At 38.2% G+C, this 25,156-nt stretch overlaps 2 protein-coding genes across 7 annotated transcripts in view; one reads left to right on the top strand and one right to left on the bottom strand.

Moving 5' to 3' along the window:
- Window positions 1–240: 240 nt before the first annotated feature.
- Window positions 241–23,970, bottom strand: SLC35A5 (solute carrier family 35 member A5). 6 transcript variants are annotated; one of them, XM_012464015.2, is made up of 7 exons: window positions 23,626–23,970; window positions 21,379–21,527; window positions 16,886–16,984; window positions 15,392–15,522; window positions 12,566–12,633; window positions 3,043–3,823; window positions 241–1,713 (listed from the first exon to the last, which is right to left on the bottom strand). In XM_012464015.2, the coding sequence occupies exons 2-7, from the start codon at window positions 21,506–21,508 to the stop codon at window positions 1,648–1,650; spliced, it is 1,275 nt and encodes a 424-aa protein (XP_012319438.1). In that variant the 5' UTR covers window positions 21,509–21,527; window positions 23,626–23,970; the 3' UTR covers window positions 241–1,647. The 6 variants fall into 6 exon arrangements, with proteins under 6 accessions (XP_012319438.1, XP_012319437.1, XP_012319441.1 ...); XM_012464014.3 differs by lacking the exon at window positions 23,626–23,970 and adding an exon at window positions 22,649–22,878; XM_012464018.2 differs by lacking the exon at window positions 23,626–23,970 and adding an exon at window positions 22,649–22,856 and having other exon boundaries at window positions 3,043–3,698; window positions 12,585–12,633.
- ATG3 (autophagy related 3) overlaps window positions 22,957–25,156 on the top strand; it is a 26,657-nt gene continuing 24,457 nt past the window's right edge. Inside the window, exon 1 of the mRNA XM_064374610.1 lies at window positions 22,957–23,466. Within this exon, the coding sequence (XP_064230680.1) occupies window positions 23,395–23,466 (72 nt within the window). The 5' untranslated portion in view covers window positions 22,957–23,394. The remainder of the gene's footprint in view (window positions 23,467–25,156) is intronic.

Here is a 25,156-nt window from a genome sequence, read left to right as displayed (position 1 = left end):
TGCCATATTTCCTAAAAGGTCCTGCTGTACCTTATTTCCCTTATCTTTAAAATGAATTGCCATACAGATATAATCTTCCTGTTTCACATAACTGATGAAAATGCCTTTGTTATTCTTAGAAGTCAAGATCTACTTAAAGAGAAAGTTTTAAAAGTTGTGTAGGTTTTTGTCTCACTCTATTTTTTAAGATTAAAAGTGCTCCACATCCCACCCTATATGACAGAGTGGCAACAGAAGACATAGGTTTAATAATTATTTTAATTACAAATTTCCACCAATTCTTGCCAGTCATATTACTGTGGATATCACAAATGAATTATACGACAGTATTACATTATATTCATCTGCATGAAAATTAGGAGAAAGGAGAGAAGAAATGTATAAGTTGTCTGAGAATGACACCACAAAGCTCAAATTTACAGTATAGTAGTCTGTAAATATACAGGCCTGCCAGTTAATGCCCGCTCTTTTATCATCACCCAGCTGCAAGACCCTGGGAAAGTCACTTACGTCTTCTCATTTTTAAAATCATCTATCGCCTGACTTCTCTATCTACGAGAGTTAATTGGCTGCATGCAAAATACCATGAAAAATACCATGCACTTATAAGTGTGAAGTAGTACTGTAAAATGACTTAATTATTACTGGTCTATTTTTATAGTAGTAATATTCATATGTCAGCAAAAGTCAACATGTTTGGAAAGTGATACTTTTGAAAGGATCCCTTTTAAAGCTCCTAGGCATCTGCTTTACTGACAATCTCGTGTAATTCTGAAGCCAGTGTCTCAACTCTTGGATATACAATACTCACAGTTTGAATTAATAATTAATAAAATAAAATGCCCTCTTATTCTCCAAAATGTAATAATTCAGGAGCAATGATGTCAAGACTTTGTCATACTCAAAACTGTGGAGGAATAAGCCCCATCATGGCTTAAGTGATTTAAAATACAAGTGGTAACTGTGGTGACTAGGGAACCAACGTTTAAAACATCAAAAAATTATTACAAAAATCAAATGTCCCATGAATTTCTAAAAATGAAAATTCTGAGGTTTTGTGTCTGAGAAACTGCTTTTTCAGCAAAATATTTAGCACAGACTACATTATCCCAAATTCATGGTATGGCCAGGTATTTAGGTCCTTCAACCAACATTTTTAAAGAGTTCCATTGCTCTTTACTTGCAAAATGACTATCTCTAGGGCCTCAAAATTCAAAGGACAGCCTAGATATTTATAATGTTAAAAAAAGGAAGACTCTGGCATGTAGATTAGAACTACATAATTGTGAATATCTGGCAAATTGATCTCTATTTGTATATTTATAGGGTATAGCTAACGTGATTATTACAAGTTTTTTGGAAGCTTGGAGGCCAAGGAAAATAATCTGCAAATATATCTTGTTGATTTATCAAGTACTTAGATGTTAATCAGTTCTTCATATTGTTACTCCTATTATCAGTTCCTTAGAATTTCTTAGCCTGTTACTCTAAGCCTTGGATGGAACCATTTAGGGAGTAGCTAGATATATGCAAAGAATATTATGATTTAGAAACATTTCTGGCTTATCAAGGTAAAAAGATAAGTATTACAAACACTGAAAATGTGAAAATAAGATTTGAGAGAGCTGCCAACTATGTGGGTACCAATTAGAAAGTATCTTCATCTGACTCATCACTCTTGGGTTTGGTAAGTCTTTCTAGTTCTTCTCCATCCTAAAAGGAAACATGAAGTCAGTAATTACAACAAAACTGGAAATGTAGCATTTTTAATGAATACTAAAGGGAAACCTTACTAACAATGACTTGTATTCATTATATCATTAAGCTATAGATATAACCTGGTCAAATTAAATAAATATTTAAGTTGTTGGAAAGTTAACTACAGAGGTATGAGAGGATCAAAAAGTGAAGTGCACTCAGTACGCTAAATTTCAAAGCTAACATGAGCAAAGTGAGGAGCACCACCTACTGGTCTTGCAGAAAGAGAAATAGGCCTTCATAGGCCTTGTTACCTATATAGATTTTCTTTTACTTAAAAATTAGAGCAAACAGCATTATCAGCTGCTGAAAAATACAGCATTTCTGAATGTACACTCTGGCTAAAGAAGGTTATCTGAAACTCGAGATCCTAAATTTTTCATCTTGAGAATCTGTTGTATCACGACAGAGGCATTACACCCAGGGAAGCTCTGCCGTCAATGTTAATAAACAATAGATTAATTTTCTCAAAGAGTGAAATGTTCCCTGTATAAAATATTTCATATTTTGCATGTTCATGAAAAATGTAAAGCTAGATGTCTATTTCACTTAAACATATGTTTAACTTAATTCAATCTTCAAAAGATCATTAATTTGCTAATAATATGATTGACAAAGTTTTCCAAAACAATTGCAAACAACTCAGAGATATTCAGAATAACTGCATAAGCATTTTTCTAGAAAATATTTTCCTCCTACTTGCCTTGCAAGGATCCTTTTGAAAACTACCTTTCTAGTGAAATAAACAAACCCTGACTTTCCGGCACACTGGCTTGTGAACAACTACAGGGAAGACTTAGAAGCCAGGCTTTCTATTCAACGAGACTTACTATTATAAAAGACCATCTTCTCTCACAAATGAGCTTATTTCCCTAACTATGGTGGAATATAAAGAGCAAGAGACTATGAGTCAGACATCAGTGTAGTACCAGTTCTTTCATTTATTATCGGTAAATCATTTTGCCTGTTTCTTCACTTGTAAAACTACGGAGACAGGACAAGACAACTTATGAGGTATCTTCCAGGTGTATAATTCTGTAGTATTCTATGAAATAACACATAAGGTCCTTGAGACTGACTTATACTTTTTCTCTATCCCTGGTAGCATTTATCATGAGCCCTTGCAAACATCAGGAGTCCAATGAATGTTTGTTGATTCTGTTTTAAAAGTCAGAGATCCAATACATTCTTTGACAAATCAGTACTGATTTTTTTTTCCCCTTGAATTAACTATGCTTTAAATTTGGGGAGAACAAGCAAAAAGGAGCACCCTCACAAACTTACCCCACTGGAACGCTCCCAAAGACTGCCACTTAGATCTCGGATCCTTTCTTGCCTAGGTGCGTATTCTGGACCTTGAGGCTTGCTGGCATTATAAATAAATATAGAGAGAAGGACTGATGGAGCTTCCAAGAAAAATTCCAGGGAGGGCCTGAAGTCAAAGACCAGGACAGACACTGTTGTGATGATGACAGTGGTAACCTGGGCCATCAAGACATGAAACATGTTATCCAGAAACTTCAGAATGAAAGCCACCGAAAGGCCCTGGAATGCAGTTACAAAAATAAGGGCTACTGAAAATGCATTGTGGCCATAAAAAAATCCGCAGTTCTTAACCTGATCACGGTTACTCCTCTGAAGGCCCAGAGTCAGCCCATTAAACAGAATGCCAAAGAAATAGAGTTTGCTGTTCTGTATGAAGATGCTTTCAGCGAGCTGGTTCCCTTCCTTCAATATCTTTTCATTATATATATTAGCCATTGAAGAAATAAAACACTGGACTACAATAAGAACATGGCCCAAGCCAAGACGGATGTGACTGAAAACCCTGGCTGTGGTGTTCCATTTAGCTTCAGTAAAAGTCCACTCCTTTGTTGTACAATTGTCTTTTCTGGGACACTCACTCCTGAAAAGAAGGCAGGAATTGGATGGGCTGAAGAAGGCATCGTGATGAAATCCATGTCCTGCCAAGTTGTGTTGTAAAGTTTTAGTCCCGGCAGTCAAGGACACGATAGACAAAAATAGAATCAGGAGGGAAGCCCACTGGATCCAGTTTAGATGCCTCCTGTTCAAGGATGAAAAACAAGATTTTACTACTGTTTTCCCCCCATATCAACAGTTTCTAGTGAAAACTCAGACACTTGAGTACTTGACTGAATAAACTGTACCCAGTTTTTGCTAGCATTTCCTACAATTCAAGTTCAGAGAAACAATTCAAGTTCATTTTTGTAACACCTGCCCCTTAAGGCTACTCAAGTCATTTCCCTTCTTTGTAGGTTTCCTTCTAACCTACAGGTTTTTTTGTTTGTTTGTTTTTAAATATTTTATTGTGTTTTAGGTTTTGGGGTACATGTGAAGAACATGCAAGATTGTTGCAAAGGTATATACATGGCAATGTGGTTTGCTGCCTTCCTCCCCATCACCTATATCTGACATTTCTCCCCACGTTATCCCTCCCCAAGTCCCCACCCCGCACTGTCCCTCCCCTAGTTCCCCACCACAGACCCCAGTGTGTGATGCTCCCCTCCCTGTGTCCATGTGTTCTCATTGTTCAACACCCGCCTATGAGTGAGAACATGCAGTGTTTGATTTTCTGTTCTTTGTCAGTTTGCTGAGAATGATGGTTTCCAGTTTCATCCATGTCCCTAAAAAGGACACAAACTCATCATTTTTTAGGGCTGCATAGTATTCCACAGTGTATATGTGCCACATTTTCCCTGTCCAGTCTATCACTGATGGGCATTTGGGTTGGTTCCAAGTCTTTGCTATTGTAAATAGTGCTGCAATGAACATTCGTGTGCATGTGTCCTTATAACAGAACGATTTATAATCCTTTGGATATATACCCAGTAATGGGATTGCTGGGTCAAATGGAATTTCTATTTCTAGGTCCTTGAGGAATTGCTACACTGTCTTCCACAATGGTTGAACTAATTTACACTCCCACCAACAGTGTAGGAGTGTTCCCATTTCTCCACATCCTCTCCAGCATCCGTTGTCTCCAGATTTTTTAATGATCGCCATTCTAACTGGCGTGAGATGGTATCTCAATGTAGTTTTGATTTGCATTTCTCTAATGACCAGTGATGATGAACACTTTTTCATGTTTGTTGGCTTCATATATGTCTTCTTTTGTAAAGTGTCTGTTCATATCCTTTGACCACTTTTGAATGGGCTTGTTTTATTCTTGTAAATCTGTTTTAGTTCTTTGTAGATTCTGGATATCAGCCCTTTGTCAGATGGGTAGACTGCAAAAATTTTTTCCCATTCTGTTGGTTGCTGATTCACTCTAATGATTATTTCTTTTTTTTTGCTGTGCAGAAGCTGTGGAGTTTGATTAGGTCCCATTTGTCTATTTTGGCTTTTGTTGCCAATGCTTTTGGTGTTTTAGTCATGAAGTCCCTGCCTATGCCTATGTCCTGGATGGTTTTGCCTACGTTTTCTTCTAGGGTTTTTATGGTGTTAGGTCTTATGTTTTAAGTCTTTAATCAATCTGGAGTTAATTTTAGTGTAAGGTGTCAGGAAGGGGTCCAGTTTCTGCTTTCTGCACATGGTTAGTCAGTTTTCCTAACACGATTTATTGAACAGGGAATCCTTCCCCCATTGCTTGTTTTTGTGAGGTTTGTCAAAGATCAGATGGTTGTAGATGTGTGGTGTTGCCTCCGAGGCCTCTGTTCTGTTCCGTTGGTCTATATCTTTGTTTTGGTACCAGTAACATGCTGTTTTGATTACTGTAGCCTTGTAGTAGAGTTTGATGTCTGGTTGTGTGATGCCTCCAGCTTTGTTCTTTTTGCTTACAATTGACTTGGCTATACAGGTTCTCTTTTGGTTCCATATGAATTTTAAGGTGGTTTTTTCCAGTTCCGTGAAGAAGGTCATTGGTAGCTTGATGGGGATAGCATTGAATATATAAATTACTTTGGGCAGTATGGCCATTTTCACGATATTGATTCTTCCTAACCATGAACATGGAAAGTTTCTCCATCTGTTTGTGTCCTCTCTTATTTCATTGAGCAGTGGTTTGTAGTTCTCCTTGAGAGGTCCTATACATTCTTTGTTAGTTGTAGTCCTAGGTATTTTATTCTCTTTGTAGCAATTTTGAATGGCAGTTCGTTCTTGATTTGGCTCTCTTTAAGTCTGTTACTGGTGTATAGAAATGCTTGTGATTTTTGCACATCGATTTTGTATCCTGAGATTTTACTGAAGTTGCTTATCAGTTTCAGGAGATTTTGGGCTGAGATGATAGGGTCTTCTAATTATACAATCATGTCATCTACAAATAGAGACAATTTGACTTCCTCCTTTCCTAACTGAATATCCTTTATTTCTTTTTCTTATCTGATTGCTCTGGCTAGAACTTCCAATACTATATTGAATAGGAGTGGTGAGAGAGGGCATCCTTGTCTAGTGCCAGATTTCAAAGGGAATGCTTCCGGTTTTTGCCCATTCAGTATGATATCGGTTGTGAGTTTGTCGTAAATAGCTTTTATTATTTTGAGACACATTCCATCAATGTCTAGTTTATTGAGAGTTTTTAGCATAAAGGACTGCTGAACTTTAACATGGCCTCTTTTCTACCTCTAGAGCTTATCTTGGACCTCTGGCACAACCCCTGGTTTCCCAGGTTGAGAATCTCTACTATAACTTTATAGTAAGATAAAAGATAAATCTCTACTATCTTGGACCTCTGGCACAATAACTTTTATCTTACTATAAAGTTATAGTAGAGATTCTCAACCTGGTTTCCCAGAACCAGAAAGAATGTAGATGAACTTCAGAAATCTTGTATATAGATGAATTTCCCCCTATGCCTGAGATCCTTCAAAGCTTTGTCAAATCTTTAAAGGTGTCCCCAACCCAAAAAAGATTTAAAGGAGAAGGCTAGCTCTAGATCCATGGCCTAATCATAGAGCATTAAACCGCAACCTGCTGGCTGACATGGCAAAGAAAAATGATATTTTGGGCAGTATTTCAATTTACAAAGTCCTAACCATTCTTTACTTATTTTCCTTAGCAACAAACTTGTGAGATACAGAGGGCGTCTATATTATTCCATTTTGCCAATTCATTCAGTTCAACAGATGTTTAATAAGCAGCTACTATGTGCCAGGCAATCTGGAGAGATAAAAGATGTTCAAGATGTAAATTCTATGTTCAAGGAATTTACACTTTAATAGTGAGAAAACAATGAAACTAAATGATTTCAGTATGTGTGAAAAGTGATTAATGGAACGAGTGTAGTATACTGAGGAAAATTAGAATCTATAAATAGGTATTGCTTCAAAGAGGAAATCACACTTGAGCTAAAAGATGAAACAGGCGAGGGAAGAGTCTCTATGTAAAAGCAACAAGAATGTACAAAGAAAAGAGGAATATCTCACTCTCACTGGAGTTGCCAGAAGGCCTCTTGGGGGAACAAAATCTTGATATTTGAAGATCAGTTAGTTAGATGAAGAAGGGGAACACCAAGAAAAAAGAGGAACATAAACAAATGCAAAAGTGTAAAGCAATAGGTGAGAACCAGAAGTTACAAGAAGTTTTACATCACTGAGCATTTACTAAGCACCTACCATGCACTTTGGCATTCTTGCTCTAAGGGAGGAAACAGTTCTAACAGGTTAACTGATTTCCCCAAAGTCATGTACTTAAAGACTAAGGAAGGAATCTGATCCATGGTTTTGTATGTCTTCCTTCTGCATGATCACACCTCCTAAGTGTAATTCTAAGTTTCCAGGATGCACATATAGGAAGTTGTGTCTGATTTCACCTATGCTTCTATAAAGCTTCATACTCTGAAACTGCTAAATGCACAGACCAGCCTAGGTAGCAGCATACCTGTGCACACTGTTACATGCTTTCTCATACATATATAATTTTCAAATAACCAGATCTAGAACTTGGTGATGGGGTTAGCACAGCCCTATGCCATCAGATGAACAACTGTGAACTAATCACTTAAATTTCTGAAGGTGTAGCTGGTATACATTAAGTAGTAGAAAGCAAATAGAATGACAACAGAGATGAAAAATGGGTGCCCATTTTACAAAAAAAAAAAAAATTCTATAATTAATTACTGCAAATCACAAGTGAGGCAATAACATAATGTACAAATCCTTTAGAGTTTTCTAGCAGCTATAAATTTTTCACTAATATTGATATTAAGAAAAAAGAATTGAAAGAAGTCCTTAAGCTAAATAATACCTTCTGTAAACAATTACTCATTCAAGGTACTGTTCTAGGGAAGGTAAAATTTATTAAGGATTAAGCTAAAAATTAAAAAACAGTAGATTTTTAAGAAACAAAATAAAGCTGAATAAATTACCCTCTAAACTCTGCTGACAACCTGAAATGGCGACTGAGTCTGCATAACCGAATTTGTTCTTCAGTTTAACTGATACAACACAGTGGAAGCTCACTTCACTCATCTCTCCACTGCCCCAGTAAAACATAGTAATGGATGCTCAGAGCTGAATGCCTATGGCTAGAAGGCTACTCTTCCCGAGGGCCTCTGCTCCCAAGTGAATTGTTTGCTCACACAATCTCATTCCTAAACGTGTTTTTGCCAGGTGATTTCACTGCTGTCACTATATAATGATTACATAAGTGATAAACTATGAGTAAAAGACAAGAAGCTGTTTTTATGGAAACTAAGTTGAACACATTAGGAAGACTCACAAATCATTCAGAAGATAAAAAGCTGCTTTCTAATAACATATAGGTAAGCTAAGGAATTTAAATCAGTTACATATACTCAAACGGTGGGCTTTAGTTCAGCATCACAATGATGAATACATGTACATTTACATATTTTAAAATAAATTGTTTAGATATTTTATATATATACTCATGTATATGATTCACCACTATAAGTTTTCCTAGCAACTAACCAATAGGTTCAAATTGTGTCAGATAAGAGCACTTCTACTACATTTGGTGGTAGGAGACTAAGGCAGAGTATAAAAACAATTAAATGGAAAGACTCACATAATATTGTTTTCTCAAGAAACTGTAAAAAACACATTTCTTAGTAGCACAGAGAGAGTGACAAGGGGCAGATTTATAATGAGAAATCATAGAGAAAATTTATCAAGTGAATGATTCTGGAGAAATTCTTATACTACCACTGAGTAGCACTTTTCTTTGTTCTTCTGCTGTTTCAGACAGTAACTAAACTTTACCCTTACTTCCTAGACATCTACCATGTTTCAAAATGTATTTTAAAATAATTTTTAAAAATTATTTTTCCATACCTTTTCTTTGAGGAAATCAGAGAAACTTATACACATTCTTTAGGTAAAAATAAGTTCTGGTCTTAGTTATCTTTTGCCTCCAAATCTCAATGTTTAGGTTAGTATTATTTCCCAAAGCCAAAGCAAACAAGATTATACAACTTTGCTTAAGTTACAAGCAAACCAGTGAGGAAGGCTACAAGGTATAATGCCTGCTACCGATTTCTACCATAAACCAGTGGCTTATACTTCAAAGAACAAATCTGCACATTCATATAAGGTTTCTTTAGAAAAGATAAAAAGACATTTAGATGATAATATTTTTCTTTTTCCCACTTTCAAATTCCTCCAAGTAATTCTTGTAATAGTTACCAGACTTACTATTTCCTGCTTTTGTATAGCCTTTTATTTGTTTAAAACATTTAAAAATTATTTATTTTTATTTTTTAAAATCTTTATTATTTTATTTTATTTTGTAGCCTTGTATTCTTTTTTTTTTTTTTTTTTTTTTTGAGACGGAGTTTTGCTCTTGTTTACCTGGGCTGGAGCGCAATGGCGCGATCTCGGCTCACTGCGACCTCTGCCTCCTGGGTTCAGGCAATTCTCCTGCCTCAGCCTCCTGAGTAGCTGGGATTACAGGCACGCACCACCATGCCCAGCTAATTTTTTTGTATTAGTAGAGACAGGGTTTCACCATGTTGACCAGGATGGTCTCAGTCTCTTGACCTCGTGATCCACCCGCCTCGGCCTCCCAAAGTGCTGGGATTACAGGCTTGAGCCACCGCGCCCGGCCTTAGCCTTATATTCTTTACCTTTATGGGAAAGCAATTTGATAGTTCTGCTCCAATCAAGTATAAGACGACAGATTTAATATTCTAAATGAAAAGTGGCAAACAAAGAACATGTGATAGAACTATTAAGCTGCTACTCCTACGTCAAAATTTCATCGCAAAGGGGAAAAGAACCATCAAATTATTCACAAAGAGTAAATTAAATAGGGAAAACCAATGCACACCACCAACTTCAAAAAGATCAAAATAAAACAAAGTTGACTTCAAAATGCAAAAATAAACAAAATGTAAAATAATTATATATCAATGAGATACTTTTCAGCTTTAATGAAAGGAAATCCTGTCACATGTTACAACACGGATGAACCTTGAAGACAATATGCTAAGTGAAATAAGCCAGTCACAAAAAGACGAATACTGTATGATTCTATTCATATGAGGAATTTAAAATAGTCAAATTCATAGAAACAGAGAGTGGAATGATGGTTATCAGGGGTTGGGGTGAGGTGAGGTTAGGAGAGTTGTTTAATGGACTTAAGAGTTTAAAATTTGCAAGGTGAAAAAGTTCAACATCTACTTCACAACAATGTGGCTATATTTAACACTACTGAACTGTACGTTTAAAAATTGTTAAGACGCCTGTAATCCCAGCACTTTGGGAGGCCGAGGCGGGTGGATCACAAGGTCAAGAGATCGAGACCATCCTGGTCAACATGGTGAAACCCCGTCTCTACTAAAAATACAAAAAATTAGCTGGGCATGGTGGTGCGTGCCTGTAATCCTAGCTACTCAGGAGGCTGAGGCAGGAGAATTGCCTGAACCCAGGAGGCGGAGGTTGCGGTGAGCTGAGATCGTGCCATTGCACTCCAGCCTGGGTAACAAGAGCGAAACTCCGTCTCCAAAAAAAAAAAAAAAAAACAAAACAAAACTGTTAAGATGGTAAATTTTTTAATTTTTTTACCACAATTAGAAAAAAGAGTTAAAAAATGTAATAAGGTCAGGTGCAGTGGCTCACACCTATAATCCCAGCACTTTGGGAGGCCAAGGTGGGCAGATCACCTGAGGTCAGGAGTTTGAGACCAGCCTGGCCAAATAGTGAAACTCTGTCTCTACTAAAAATACAAAAATTAGCTGGGTGTGGTGTTGTGCCTCTGTAGTCCCAGCTACTTGGGAGATTGAGGCACGAAAATTGTTTGAACCCAGGAGAAGGAGGTTGCAGGGAGCTGAGACGGTGCCACTGTACTCTAGCTTGGTGACAGAGAGAGACTTATGTCTCAACAACAACAAAAAAAGTAATAAAATACTTAAAAGGCATTCTCATAAAATACAATATTAGATTTATTAGCACATTATTTTCCAAGGATTTAAAACAGAGAGATGTCAACAACAAAGCAAATAAGAATCAATATTATCCCTCTGAAAATAAGACATAAAGTATGTAGACTTTTTTGAACTTTAATTCATACCAGTGTTATTACTAAAATTAGAAAAATGTAATCAATATTATTACAATTAGTATTAAAAGCAAGTATTTAAAATTTATAGCATAAATAGATTCAGATTTAGTTAAACTTAGAATTAACTTTCTTAATACAAATAGTTAAATGCTTAAATATTAAAAAGGAACACTTACCATGGGGTAGAACTAGAGCTACTGGCCAACTTCAAGTCACACAATATACACTTTTAGTCTCATCTTCAGTAAATTCAGTTTTAAACTGATGTAATTTTGACATAATACTTTTATACTATACAACTTCAGTATAATACTATCAGTACTCATTTAAAGTAAATGACAAACATTTTAAAAAAACATGTTTTTTGTAATCCCAGCACTTTGGGAGGCCAAGACGGGTGGATCACGAGGTCAAGAGATCAAGACCATCCTGGTCAACACGGTGAAACCCCGTCTCTACTAAAAATACAAAAATTAGCTGGGCACGGTGGCGCGTGCCTGTAATCCCAGCTACTCAGGAGGCTGAGGCAGGAGAATTGCCTGAACCCAGGAGGCGGAGGTTGCGGTGAGCCGAGATCGCGCCATTGCACTCCAGCCTGGGTAACAAGAGCGAAACTCCGTCTCAAAAAAACAAACAAACAAACAAACAAACATGTTTTTGAGACCTGTACTCCCTTCTTAGTGATCCTTTAATCATCTTGGAATATGGAAATAATCTTGGAATCATTTTACTTATCTGCTCTCAAGCAGATCTTGTTTACTTAAAAATGTTTATATTATTCAATGGTCCTCTTGGAGATAGTAAAAATAGGCGATAAGATTTTTAAGAGCTTAAAAACTTATCATTCTTCATCATAATTTTGACTAGATTCTTCACACAAATCCTCTGCTAGTTAGTGCTTAAGTCATATCCTCATCTCAAGTAGTTTAATAAAAAATTTGCCATTATCTATCATCTCCAAACTTCAAATTACAAATATATTAACAATCTTGGAAACCATTTGGTTCCCTATTAGTGAAGAAAGATTTTGCATAAAAAGCTCATCAATTCTTTGTTGAAAATCTGGCACTAAATATAAAAATACTAATTAAAACACAGTCAATTATCTTATTTTTGAGATGCTCAAGATATTTCATTCATCTTATAGCAGAAGATGTAAATGGACTAGCACTAGAGCTGCTTTCTACATGGCTTAAACGTGCCAAATACACAAAGCCAATTAGGAACAAAATGATGGCCTTGGGATTCTGAGGGTTCAGTGTTCTGGGTATATCATCTGAAACTGGTCTGTGTTAAAGTATGTTATACGTTTTCACAGCAAGTTACTTACTTCAGCACTATTCTGAAGAGAAGAGCTGTTGTTATAATGCTAAAATTTGAGAAGATAACAGCCATGGCCTAGAAAGAAAGAGAAGATAGAGTTACAATTCAAAGTACTGACCTCAGAAATTTCCTAGCTTGGCAGTTCACTTGACGAAAAAAGCTTTTTGGTCAAAACACAGAGGGGCTTATTAGGGGAGCCATTTCACTTGAGGATTAAATTCCATTTTTGATGCTTGTCAAATTCATGCAAATATGATCAAATTATTGTCTAGGCACTGCCTGTGTAAATAATCTTTATGTACGGATCTGAAATTACTTACATGTTCTAAAGGTTTAAGTGTAGAAATGACAGTTATTATGCTTATGAAGCCTACTTTTCAAAGTTCTCAAAGTGCCTTAAAGATTTTTAATACTGTTTCTATGGTCACAAAGAAGGTAGGTACTGTTTGGCCCACTAACATAGTAAGAAAATTGAAATATAGACTATTTTTAAGCATCTTTACCATTCTAGGAATTGTATCAATTTTCCTGGCTGCACTCCAGTAACTCAATACCAAACTCATACTTGACAGTCCTGTGCATTGATTCAAGTTGTTCTGAACACTTAGAAATGTTATCAGCCAGATTTTATAACTGTTTGTTTTTATGAATACAGTCCTATTTCACTCATGAGAGTATTAATCTGAACATGTATGCATTATGCTCAGAAAGCATGAAATTCCATCATGGCTCCCGATAATTAGATCTGACAATAGTAGCAATTTAACACAAATCTTAGGATGTAGTTCATTCTACCTTTCTGCTTGTTATCACTTTAAGGTGATTAAATCCCCAAAAGATATTAACAGTCATATATACCCACTAATTAAAGCAAACATGGCTAATATGCAGCTAAATTAAGATAAGAACAAACTCAATAAAAATGGCAACAACTCCAAGAACATAACATTGTTGTTTTTCTATTGAATATTTACAGCAACCACCATTTTAAGGTTTTCTCAGTGAACTTCTCTGTAGACAAATGCCTCTGAACCCCTAGATAGGAGATGAGTAAGAGGAAAAGAGGAAAGTTAAAGAGTGTGGAAAGAGTGGCCTTGATGAATCACATTAAGGGCAGTGCAAAAGTGCCTAACCATGCACCCTGACTGGCTTAATGAATTCTGAAAACTCTGAAAACTCTTTCCATGCAAGAAGATAAAATAAATAAAACATCAGAGCTTTCTGCCCCAAACCTTCCATGCATCTCTATTTAATTCCTTAAATAAACATAGGCACAACAATACACAGAGTACGCATGTGTTTTATTCTGTAAGATAAATGGTTGTACACAATCAGGAAGGAAGAGCAAAGCAATAAGCTGGAAGAATAATAAGGAAGTTGCCATTTTGCTCTGGTACTGGGGAACACAGAAAAGAGATACAAATTCAGAGCTAATGTGTTGGATATGATAAAATACAATAAATATTTACTTACTGAATTTGAATAATTATGTTGTTGGGGATGGCAATTCTCTAAAAAGCAAGAATTTAGGAGAGGAAAGATTCTGGATAGACTGGACACTTATTAGCAATATGCATTACAGAGCCGAGAAAAAAACTTCAGGTGATCAACGGGCCCAGTTCCCTGTCTTTGGCTGTGTCCCACCCAAATCTCACCTTGAATTTTAATAATCCCCACATGTTAAGGGCCAGGCCAGGTGAAGATAATTGAATCCTGGTGGCGGTTTCCCCCATACTCTTCTCATGGTAGTGAGTAAGTTTCATGAGATCTAATGATTTTATATATGGGAGTTCCCCAGCACAAGCGCTCTTGCCTGCAGCCACATAAGACGTGACTTTGCTCCTCTTTTGCCTTCTGCCATGATTGTGAGGCCTCCCCAGCCATGTGGAACTGTAAGTCCATTAAATCTCTTTCCTTTATAAGGTACCCAGTCTCAGGTATGTCTTTATTAGCATTGTGAGAACAGACTAATACAATTCTATATTGAGCCCTCCTTTTCATCTCACCCTAAAACTGATTTGGTTATATTTAAGCAACTTCACAGAGAAGACTGGTAGCAATAAAAATTCTATTTGTAATCAAATGCCTGAACTTACTTTTTAAAGAAATTTAAAACACATTTTGGTAAAAAAAAAAATCTTCATTTTATAAAATATTAAGGGGAAAAATACATGTGACCTATTATGACCCAAACTGAGTAATAGGTGAAAGCAGAAACGCAAGTCCAGTTCGGATTACTAATGGCTTTCTAAATTGACACTAAGGATGCCAAGAAAGATGAGAATTATTTTCAGCATCATCAGTTAAAAATGGCATTTCTAGTTGGGAGGACACAAGCCTTAACCTTGAAGAACTTGGTGGTTAAATGACAGGACTAGCAGAAAAGAAAACCATACAGATAAAATTCATATAAACTACATTAAAACAGGTATAAGAAAGGTTCACTGAGTGTGTAACTTTCTGAGTTAATGAGGGAAGTTTTCTTGGATGGAAGTCCTGGATGCTGAGATGAATATTAGAGGTTAGTGGCCATAGGATGTCTCAGAAAATAAGCATACTATTTTACATAAACAGAGGCGGCTTCAGATTCCTTGGTCTAGGGAGCAACTCCCCAATAGTAGTCAGCCCAATTTGATACAGTAATTTTGACCATTTAGAGAATCTGGCTTGCCTATTGATAAAGTACTCAGATAATTCTGGGAAAATCTCAGGAAGGCCAGTGAGGGCAACGAGAAACCTAACAATGCCAACAAAAATGATTAAAAAAAAATTCATTCTAGGATTTATTTCTCCATATCTTTTCAATGATATTTTCTTTGTCATATTTACTTACTGGTTGAAGATAGGACAGGACATAGAAGACAATCAAGTTATCCAGGAAATAAAGAAAGGCAGGAATGGACCACTTCATGAAATTAGAGAATTCCTTCCAGGAAGCATATTTGAAATTTCTACTTTGATGATCTTAGAAAAAAATACAGTGTAAATAAATGACCTTGATGAGAATGCCCACATTTTTAGAGAAATTACACTGCACTTGATTACTGATACAATTCTTTATAGACAGCTTTAAAAACATGCCTCCATAAGTGAATATTAGCCTTAAGAAATGAAAGACAATATGGAATTTCATTACTGTCTCTCTTCAACCCACCACTGTTTCATCACTGACAATGAGCAACAACCTTAGGACGACTGATTATCCTAATTCCCATTAATTTCAGATAACAGAAGTATTACTTAAGGCAACTCCAGATACATATGTGGTTTCTCTTACTGCTGTAAGAGCATAAGGCCAAGAGGGAGATCAACAAGTTAGAATTAAGTTAAAAAAAGAAAAATCAAGCCTTCACACTGGAATGTTTGATCTGCCCAGCTAGGGCAGATCAAGAAAGGGGGATACTAAATAGAAATGTATTTATATGGAACTAGATAAAGTTCACTTTTAGTAATCCTAGTCAGTTATTATTCCACCTCTAGGTTTCTAAAAACTTAGAAAGGCACTGTAGCAGACAGAATGTAAAACAAAAGACAAAGGCAGTTTAAGGCTTTCGTCATGCTGCAAATAATGCATGAGCTCATGCTACAAATAATCCATGAGCTTTATGAGATTAAGAAATGTATTCACTAACTAGAAACTGCAAAGATTGAAACCCTGGAGTATGAAAAGACATCTTGCGGGCAAACACTTTAATGCTCTAAAGTTTACGTTTACCTCATGTGGGAAGGTAGATAAAAGAGGCAGAGGGAGCTGAGGCCCAATAACTGGGGAACTAAGTTGAGGAGTTAATGTATATTAAAGAGCATATGCATTCCATGAAAGGCTATATACTTTACATTTGAGAAAGAAATTAGTATCCCTATGTGAAAGCTCAGAAAACTGGAGCTCAGAGAAGTTAAAATAATCTGCCCCAGAAAAATCTCTTTGATGCCAGTGCACTATGCTACCTTCCCTGTAGGAAATGGGAACTATTTTGAAATATGATACATCTCAAGTCAGAGAGCACATGATTTAGAAAATCTTGAATCTACATAAAAACTAACTTACTGCGTGAAACCATCACAGAACAAGTAACAAGATAGCGCAACAGGAAGGGTATTAGGAAAGCGGTTGGTGTCCTAGGTCTTCCTCTTCCTACGCAGCTCTGCATAATACTTTCTCTTTGAGCTTGTTTCTCTACCTTTAAAACACATTCATGTTTGTATCTTAGCTTCCTCATATAAAATTTAATGGACTAAACTAAATGATATAAAATGTTCCTTCCAGTTCTAACATTTTTTGGTCCTGTGATTTTTAACAAGTATATAGTATCATTTCAAGACTTACCTCTCTTTATAACACAGAATGACACAAGCACACAGAAAACCAGCTTCACCAGTTCCGAGCACACATTCACAGTAGTTGGAAGATAATCATACTTGTTTTCTGAAATGTAACAGAAACGTTTTTTAACTATATATTTTATTCTATGTATGTTTGTATACACAGTGTAACTTATAATTGTTTTAAAACTTAGAAGGTGGATTTTATACTGGTTATATTAAATTTCTTCCAGTTGGCTTTGCTCCTTTGGATTTTTTAATCAATTCATTTACCTAATGTATGAGCTATCCCTATTCCATTCGGCTTTTTATTATGCTTGAACTTGTTAAAAATGCCTCTCATGTCTTCATCCAAGTTGCTAATAAATATGTTTACATAAATATGTAAATATGTTGAGAAGGCTAAGACTAAGGGCAAGGAAAGCACTGTGGCGTGGCATTAGAGACTGCCTGCTAAACGATCATCAATCAACACCGACTCATCAAACAGTTATGAATTGACCTGCTGAATTATTCAGCTCATAATTCTTCTCATGACTTGTTTGCCTTGCTAAAATTGAAGTACACTCTGTGACATTTCCTTAAGAGTTTTCCAATCTGCTTTGTATCATGGTACACACAGAAAACATTACTATTTGTTTGGCATTCTGGGATAAGATAAAGGGTACACTGGGGTAAAGAAGGAAACTATCTGAGGCAAGAGGACAACTGGCCTAGGGCTCTGCTACCTTTACACCCAAACCCACTCATGAGTTGGGAAGTTACATCCTAAATTGCAAATCAATAGAATTAGGAAGTGAGGTTTGGTTGGTATGACTTCATCTTAACTGTTACCTGTCTCTTCTAAATGCTTACAAACAACTTGCTTTACAATTTTGCCAAGGATAAACATAAACTTAATTGGGTACTATTTTCAGGAATGCATATTCTCCACTTTTGAAAACATTTGCTTGTATCTCTCAGTCACATTAAACCAAAACTGGCCAAGTATAGGGGGAGAAAAAAGCCAAATGGACACTGTCTATCCAGAATACTTTCTTCCTCTCTTCTGTGGTTTCCCTTTACCTTCTCAAACTATCAATTCTTTATTCATCTCTGTTCTTATGGCACTACCTCTAAACCTATATGGCACTACTTGACACACTGGAAGTGTGTGGAGTGAAATGGAATCGAAGATCCTTATAGGAAATGGACCATATTAATAACTTTCATATACCTGGCTCTTAATAAATGTTCACCTGAATTTAAGTATCTGCCTGTTCAACTTTCCCCATCATTCAAAGTATAGTTAAAACATCTCCTCCCTTTTCTCAGTTCAATGTTAGACTTAATTCACACTCTGTTATCCTCCAATGATACTTCTCATGATCTCTGTCATGACACACATAAGCCAACATGTGCACATAAGAAGGAGAGACTTTGGATTATAACTTTCAAACTCTTGTCACTTTTTTTAGCTTGTTCTTGCTCTTCAGCAGTTTTCTTGCAGTCCTTTCATGGCCGATCCCAGATCATATCACAACATGGTATGTGACTTCCCTCCACACATCTCCTGCCCACACTAACATACGTTTTCTATATGGCATTCATCCTCACTGGTTTCCCTTCAGCCCCAGAGGAAGGGGGCTAAGGCCCTGCTATTCAACCAATCTCCCCTTTAAAACCTTCCCTTCTGGCCAGGCACAGTGGCTCACACCTATTATCCCAGCACTTTGGGAAGCTGAGGCCAGCAGATCACTTGAAGTCAGGAGTTTGAGACCAGCCTGGCCAACATGGTGAAACCCAGTCTCTACTAAAATTACCAAAAACAGCTGAGCATGTTAGCACACAGCTGTAATCTCAGCTACTCGAGAGGCTGAGGCAGGAGAGTCGCTTGAACCCAGGAGGTGGAGGTTGCAGTGAGCCAAGATTGTGCCTGTGCACTTCAGTCTGGGCCACAGAGCAAGACTCTGTCTCAAAACAAAATTAAAAAACAAACCTTCCCTTCTCCTCAGATACTTGACTCCATCTCTTTTGGCTTCAGTGTATCTCTTTTATTTTCCTCTCTACTAACTGGCTTACTGCCCTTGGCCTAAAACCATGCTCAAAACTCTCCCATCTGAAAGACAAAATATAAAATATGACTCCCTCTAGTTGCCATACCTTCTCTCCCTGAAACAGTATCAACATTCGTTATCTGCCCTTTACTTACTTTCCATTCAGGCCTTATCTCCAAATAATCTGATTTCTGAAAACTACCTCCTCTCTGAGATTACCAAACATCTTCTCATTCTTAATTCTAAAGGGCATCTTTAGAATCAGGTATCTTTAGAATCTTTATCTTATCATTATGTTGGAATTCTTTCTCAGTCTTCAAGCTCTTTCCTTCCTTTCTATGAGACGTGCATTATTTAGTTCTCCCATCTAGCTTAGGATTTCTCCTTAACGCTCTTCTGATCGTCCACATGCCACCTTATATGTTGGCATTCCTCAGAGTTTGGCCATGACTCTTTATTTTCTCATTCTGCATGAGCCCTCTCTCTGTTCCTTAAGTTTTAAATATCAATTTAACATAAATGTCCCTAAATCTATATTCTATAACATTTAACTTATTGCCCACTATAAATATCCGAATGAAAACCTCCTATTTATTCATATAATTGGCATTTCTTTCATGTGCATGATATGCCAGATACTGCAGAAAACTGCAGGAAGGACACAGCTCCTGACCTCATGGAAGGTACGTAACTAAAACTACAATATTTTCAAACTCTGCCCAACCTGCTCTTCCTCCTAACAGTCTCAGCTGAGAACAGCATCAATCCACTTGGCATTCAAACCAGAAACCTTGGAGCTATAAAACATTCATATTCATCAATACATTCTCCAAATTTCGTCTCTTCTATGTTCTGAATATTCCTTAATCTATCTTACTTGGCTTACTACCTCCAAAACACTGAGTGAGTCTTCATCACCTATGGCTTGAATTTGCAATAACTGCTTAATGGCTATCAAGCTTCCTGTCTTTTCCACTGCCACCCAGCTACCATGAGTCCCTCATTTTACCCTCCTAGTTATAACTATTCAAGTATCCCTCATCCCTCAGACTGGCCTAGAGACTAAGGTTCCAGCTCCTTACCATGGAATATGAAGTCCTTAACAGTCTGACACTTATCACCCTCTCTCCAGCCAAACACTCCTTACCTCTCTTCTGAATCCTTAAACCTTTTTTTTCCTTATTTTTTTGAGACAGAGTTTTGCTCTGTTGCCCAGGCTAGAGTGCAGTGGCATGATCTCAGCTCATTGCAACCTCCACCTCCCAGGTTCAAGTGATTTTCCTGCCCCAGTCTCCCGAGTAGCTGGGATTACAGGTGCACAACAACACACCTGGCTAATTTTTTGTATTTTTAGCAGAGATGGGGTTTCATCATGTTGGCCAGGCTGGTCTCAAATTCCTGACCTCAAGTGATCTACTCGCCTCGGCCTCCCAAAGTGCTGGGATTATAGACGTGAGCCACTGCGCTAGGCCACAAGTCCTTTAACTTTTTGCTTGGTAATTTTGAATTACATGTTCTCACAACATATCCTGCTTTTTTATGCCTCTGTTCCCTTATATAGGCTGTTGCCTCTGTTTTGAATACCCTTGTTCACCTTGACTTCTATTGGATCAACTGTTTCCTAATCAGAGTGTTCTCTGAGTCATTTGAACTCCATATCATCCCATACCAGACAGAATATATAACTTTATCCTCTAGAAAATCTTTGCATCTTCAGCATGTATCAATTATTGCAGTTATTATAATGGATTTTCATGACTGGTTTACATTTATGTCTCTCCTAATAAAACTAAGTCTTCAGAACAAGGTCTATGTTTTATGCACTTTGAAGCCTGCTGCTAATACGTAGCCTAGTGCCTGGCAGATAAATGCTAACTGCAACAGAGACTTAGGTACACATTTGACACTCCAAGTAGACCAGTAAAGGTCATGTCATGGTTGTATGTATCCTCAATAACTAGTAAGAAGTATTCAATTAGTGTTTGCTTAAATCCTTACATAAAAAAATAGATTTCTTAAATACATACTTATCAAAGCTTATAATTTATACTGTTGATACAATATCATTGCACAATACAATGTTGACACTGTACCATTGATACAATAATTACAATAGTAAGTACTTCACAAATGCCAAGTGACCAAACAAATACATCCTTTTACTTCAAAATAAGGTGCAATTACACCTTTTGCTATAGGTCCAGAAACACCTGTTGACTGAAACAATAGTCAAATGTTACGACTGGTTCTTTCCTAAAGGGCTGACTCATATTTCAACCAGCATCAAATATTTTTCTTGTTGAGGAATGCAAGGTTAAAGAATCAAATTTTAAACATGCTTTATCACTCGCATGAAGCAAAAGGCATTCTTATCTCCATGTTATATATAAGAAAACCAAAGATGAGACAGAGAATGTGATTAGATGGAAGTGCTCCATACATATACCAAGTTTTAACTTACCTTCATTGGCAGAATATTTCACCAGTAAGATGCGACTTGAGCTTAAAGCAATGAATACGGCACCTAGCAGGAATGTATACATTGTTGGCAAGGAGCATAACATAGGCTGACTACAGCACTGTCGTTCCATTCCACTGTTTTTTAATTGCCTTAAAGAGAAAAACACTTTCATGAATAACCTTGCTGGCAGACTCTAAATGCAAATACCATTGATTGTGAGGACAGAAAAGGAATTTTTAAAAAAATGTTTGGCTATGACTATATCAGCACCAAGAAAGTTTAGGCGTACAGAAGAAACTACGAGAAAAGGAAATGAAAGTCAAAATCTGATAAGAGGGAGTACTCTAGAGACAGAAAAGGAAGAACCAGATTAGACGTGCTGACAAAGGTAGCAGGTGAGCAAATGACACTTTGCAACAGTAGAAAAGAATTCTTCAACAAAGCAATTCTTTAGCCTTTATTTATTTATTTATTTTGAGATGGAGTCTCGCTCTGTAGCCCAGGCTGGAGTGCAGCGGCGTGGTCTTGGCTCACTGCAACCTCTGCCTCCCAGGCTCAAGTGATTCACCTGCCTCAGCCTTCCAAGTAGCTGGCAATACAAGCACCCACCACCACGCCCGGCTAATTTTTGTATTTTTAGTAGAGGCGGGGTTTCACTATGTTAGCCAGGTTGGTCTCGAACCCTTGGCCTCATGATCCGCCTGCCTCTTCCTCCCAAAATTCTGGGGTTACAGGCGTGAGCCACCGCGCTCGGCCTAGCTTTTATTCTTACTAGCAAATAATTTTGCTGTAAAGATGAGACTTTCAGAATTGCATTTTCCTCCTCTTTTCCCTCGGAGGAAAAAGAGCTTATTGGGAAGGACTTCATTACAGTAACAATCAAAATGGAAATACCTGAAATACTGCCGTAAAGTTTTGCTGAACTACAGTTTGAAATGGAGGAGATCGTAGGAATCAATGAGTCTAATGCCATTTTGATAGGTTGAAGACACTAAACCCCAGGCTGAGTAAGTAACTTGTCCAAAGCCTCCCACCCTATCGTAGGAATAGCACAAAGAGCCTGCGGAGAGTGGGGAGAAATGCCAATACTGACAGCCCAACTGGGCGCACGCATAAAGACCAACGAGACGCCTCCCTCACAGGAGGAAGCCAAGTTTCCCTTCACAGTCAAGGAATGCCTACTCTGGTCACACATGCGCAGTAGGGCTCTTGTTTGGCGCGCCCTCCCCTGATACGCACGCGCAGTTGCTTGCCCGGGGGGCGCGGTTACCTCCCTCAGAAGAGCTTCTAGTGGAAGAACGCACATCCTAGAGCTGAGACAGTAACTGTCTGGCCCCGTAGTAGCAGCAGTAGCATTTAGGCCCCATACTCGGAGAAGTTACAGTACGTAAAGGCGAAAGAGCCGCTGCTCCTAAGCCGCCAATTGCGGAACAAAAAGCATGATTACGTTGAGACTGAGAAAAGGCGGACCCGGCACCCATTGCGCAGGCGCGTTCAGTGTTACGCTTCCGGAAGGAGGGGAGAAGCAGCTTATCCCGCCCAAGTGCGGTCTTTCTCCTGTCACGTGCAGGGAGAGTCCAGTGTCACGTGAGGCCCCAGTGGCGGCGCTGCTACAGCAAGAGAGTGAGAGAAGGAAGGGGAAGCCGGAAGGGGCGCGAGTGAAGTAAAGGGAGGAAAGACAGCTCCCCGGAGGGCGAGGGGTGCGCGTGCGGCCGCTTCTCCCTTCAGGTCTCCCCTCGGTCCCGCTACTCTCCCTCGCGGCCGGGTGACAGCTGGGCCGGGTACGTCGCCGGCTGCCTGGGGCGCAAGGAGCGCGCGCCCTGTCCTCGCGCGCGGTGCCTGCCGCCCCGCCCCCTCGTCCCGCCCGTCCCGTCGCGTCGCGTCCCGTCCCCTCGGGTGCCGCCGACAGGGTGCTGATGCGAGTCGGCGGCAGCGGGGACATTTTCTGACTCCCGGCACCTGACCCGGCTCCCCTTTCCATCCCGTCGCGGGGCCGGCCGCTACTCCGGCCCCAGGATGCAGAATGTGATTAATACGGTGAAGGGAAAGGCGCTGGAAGTGGCTGAGTACCTGACCCCGGTCCTCAAGGTAAGCCAGGCCGGGCTTGCCTGGGGCTGTCAGGCACATGCTCAACTCTGCAGGGACCGGGCGCCGCAGAAGTCCCGTCTTCTCCGGCGGGGCAGGGTGTAGGGAGGCAGTAGGGCTCGGGACACAAGGAAAGGTGCAGCCCCCCACTCGTAGTCTTACCCGGCTGTTCCTTAGGGCTTTCTGCCTCCTCAGGGGTAAACTTGGGGCGACGCTCTGTGCGTGTTCCTGCCTTCCCCGTCATAACTCTGCGCGGTTGGATACGTCGGGTTAGAAGGTGGTCGGCGGCTGAGTAGATTGAAGGACGTGAAATCCAAACACGGGAAGTCGTTTTGACTTTTTAAACTAGGATTTTGCTTATCTTTTTGAAAAATGAAGTCAGTGTTTGACATATGTCACTTTTCCTTTAAGTTTCATAGAAAGTCCGCTATAGTGGTGAAATTGTGAGTAGGATCCCAACTCGTTTCGATATCAGAGGAACGAGGTAAAATTGGCAACCTTATCTCTTAGTAACCTTGAACCCTTCTAACGAGCAAAACCTCTTTCCCAAGCTTTTCAGATAACCGTAGCTGGTTATTAGTGATAATAAGGCACGTCTTACCTTCCTGGCTGTATACTCTTTTTAGTATATTGGCAACAGTACAGAAATTTTGGAGTAAAATATTGTGACACATTAGCTATTGCAGTAGGGACTGATTTTTTTTTTTTTTCAAAGGTAAACTTCTAGAACTGCCTTCAATTTTTTCTTTTATAATTCTTTTGGAGTAAGTTTTTTGTTGTAAGTTCATTTTTGCTTTCTGAAAAGCGAGCAAGAATAGTAAATTAATGGGAAATTCTTGCTTAGTTTTTGTTTTTTTTCTGGTTGTTTTTAGGCTTTGAATTAGAATGTACCAATCTCAGTGTGGGGGTGAACTACTGTAATAAGCTAGGAATAGTGGAGAGTTTTGCTTTGCTCCCTTTCCATGACAAAGGGAATAGGTCTGTACTTTTTAAAATACGTTTTTCCAAAGTTCCTTTTAAAAGAATAATTTATTGGCCAAGTAAATAAACCAGCGATTATAAATGAGAATTTCAACTGTTGGTTTGCTTATATTTCTTTACTGTGAAAGTCATTTTAAGATTATTCAGTCAAATTAAGATTGGAAAGTGATTTTCACGTTTGAATCAAATGTTTTTACGTATTATGTTACCTTTTTGGACTATCATATCTACCTAGGTATACAGTATTTTAATAATACACCATTGTTACAACTTTTTAGTTTCAGGGAGAGAAAATTAAATATAAAATTTATGATGTAGAATTATGTTTGGAGGAGTCATTTTACTTGATCACCAAACTGAAAAGGAACTGTTAGCGTGTCATTATGTATGGTATATGTTTTTAGTGAAAAGAAAGAATTAATGACCGTTTCCTTGATACCTCCTGTGCAAACTGTTGGTTTACAGAGAGAATCCTTACAGTTTCCTGCTAGATAAGGGAGGGCAAGGAGAAAAAACAAAATCTTCAGAAAATAAGTAATTGCCTTCTAGCAAGTAAAAAGAAAAATCATGTTTTGTTTGGAGGATGTACATGCAGTAAACACTGCAGTTCTTAAAATCATCTCTAAGGTTCTGTTTAATTGGTAGAGGGCCCAGTCTCATCTGCTCCATCCCCTGACTGCTCTTGCTTAAGCTAACTTGACCTCCTCTTTAT

This window comes from Aotus nancymaae, unplaced genomic scaffold, assembly GCF_030222135.1.
Source record: "Aotus nancymaae isolate 86718 unplaced genomic scaffold, 86718_ANA_hifiasm-v0.15.2.pri h1tg000011l, whole genome shotgun sequence".
NCBI classification, from domain to species: domain Eukaryota; kingdom Metazoa; phylum Chordata; class Mammalia; order Primates; family Aotidae; genus Aotus; species Aotus nancymaae.
The sequence above is the reverse complement of the archived record's forward strand: the minus strand, read 5'-3'. Positions and strand labels throughout refer to the sequence as shown.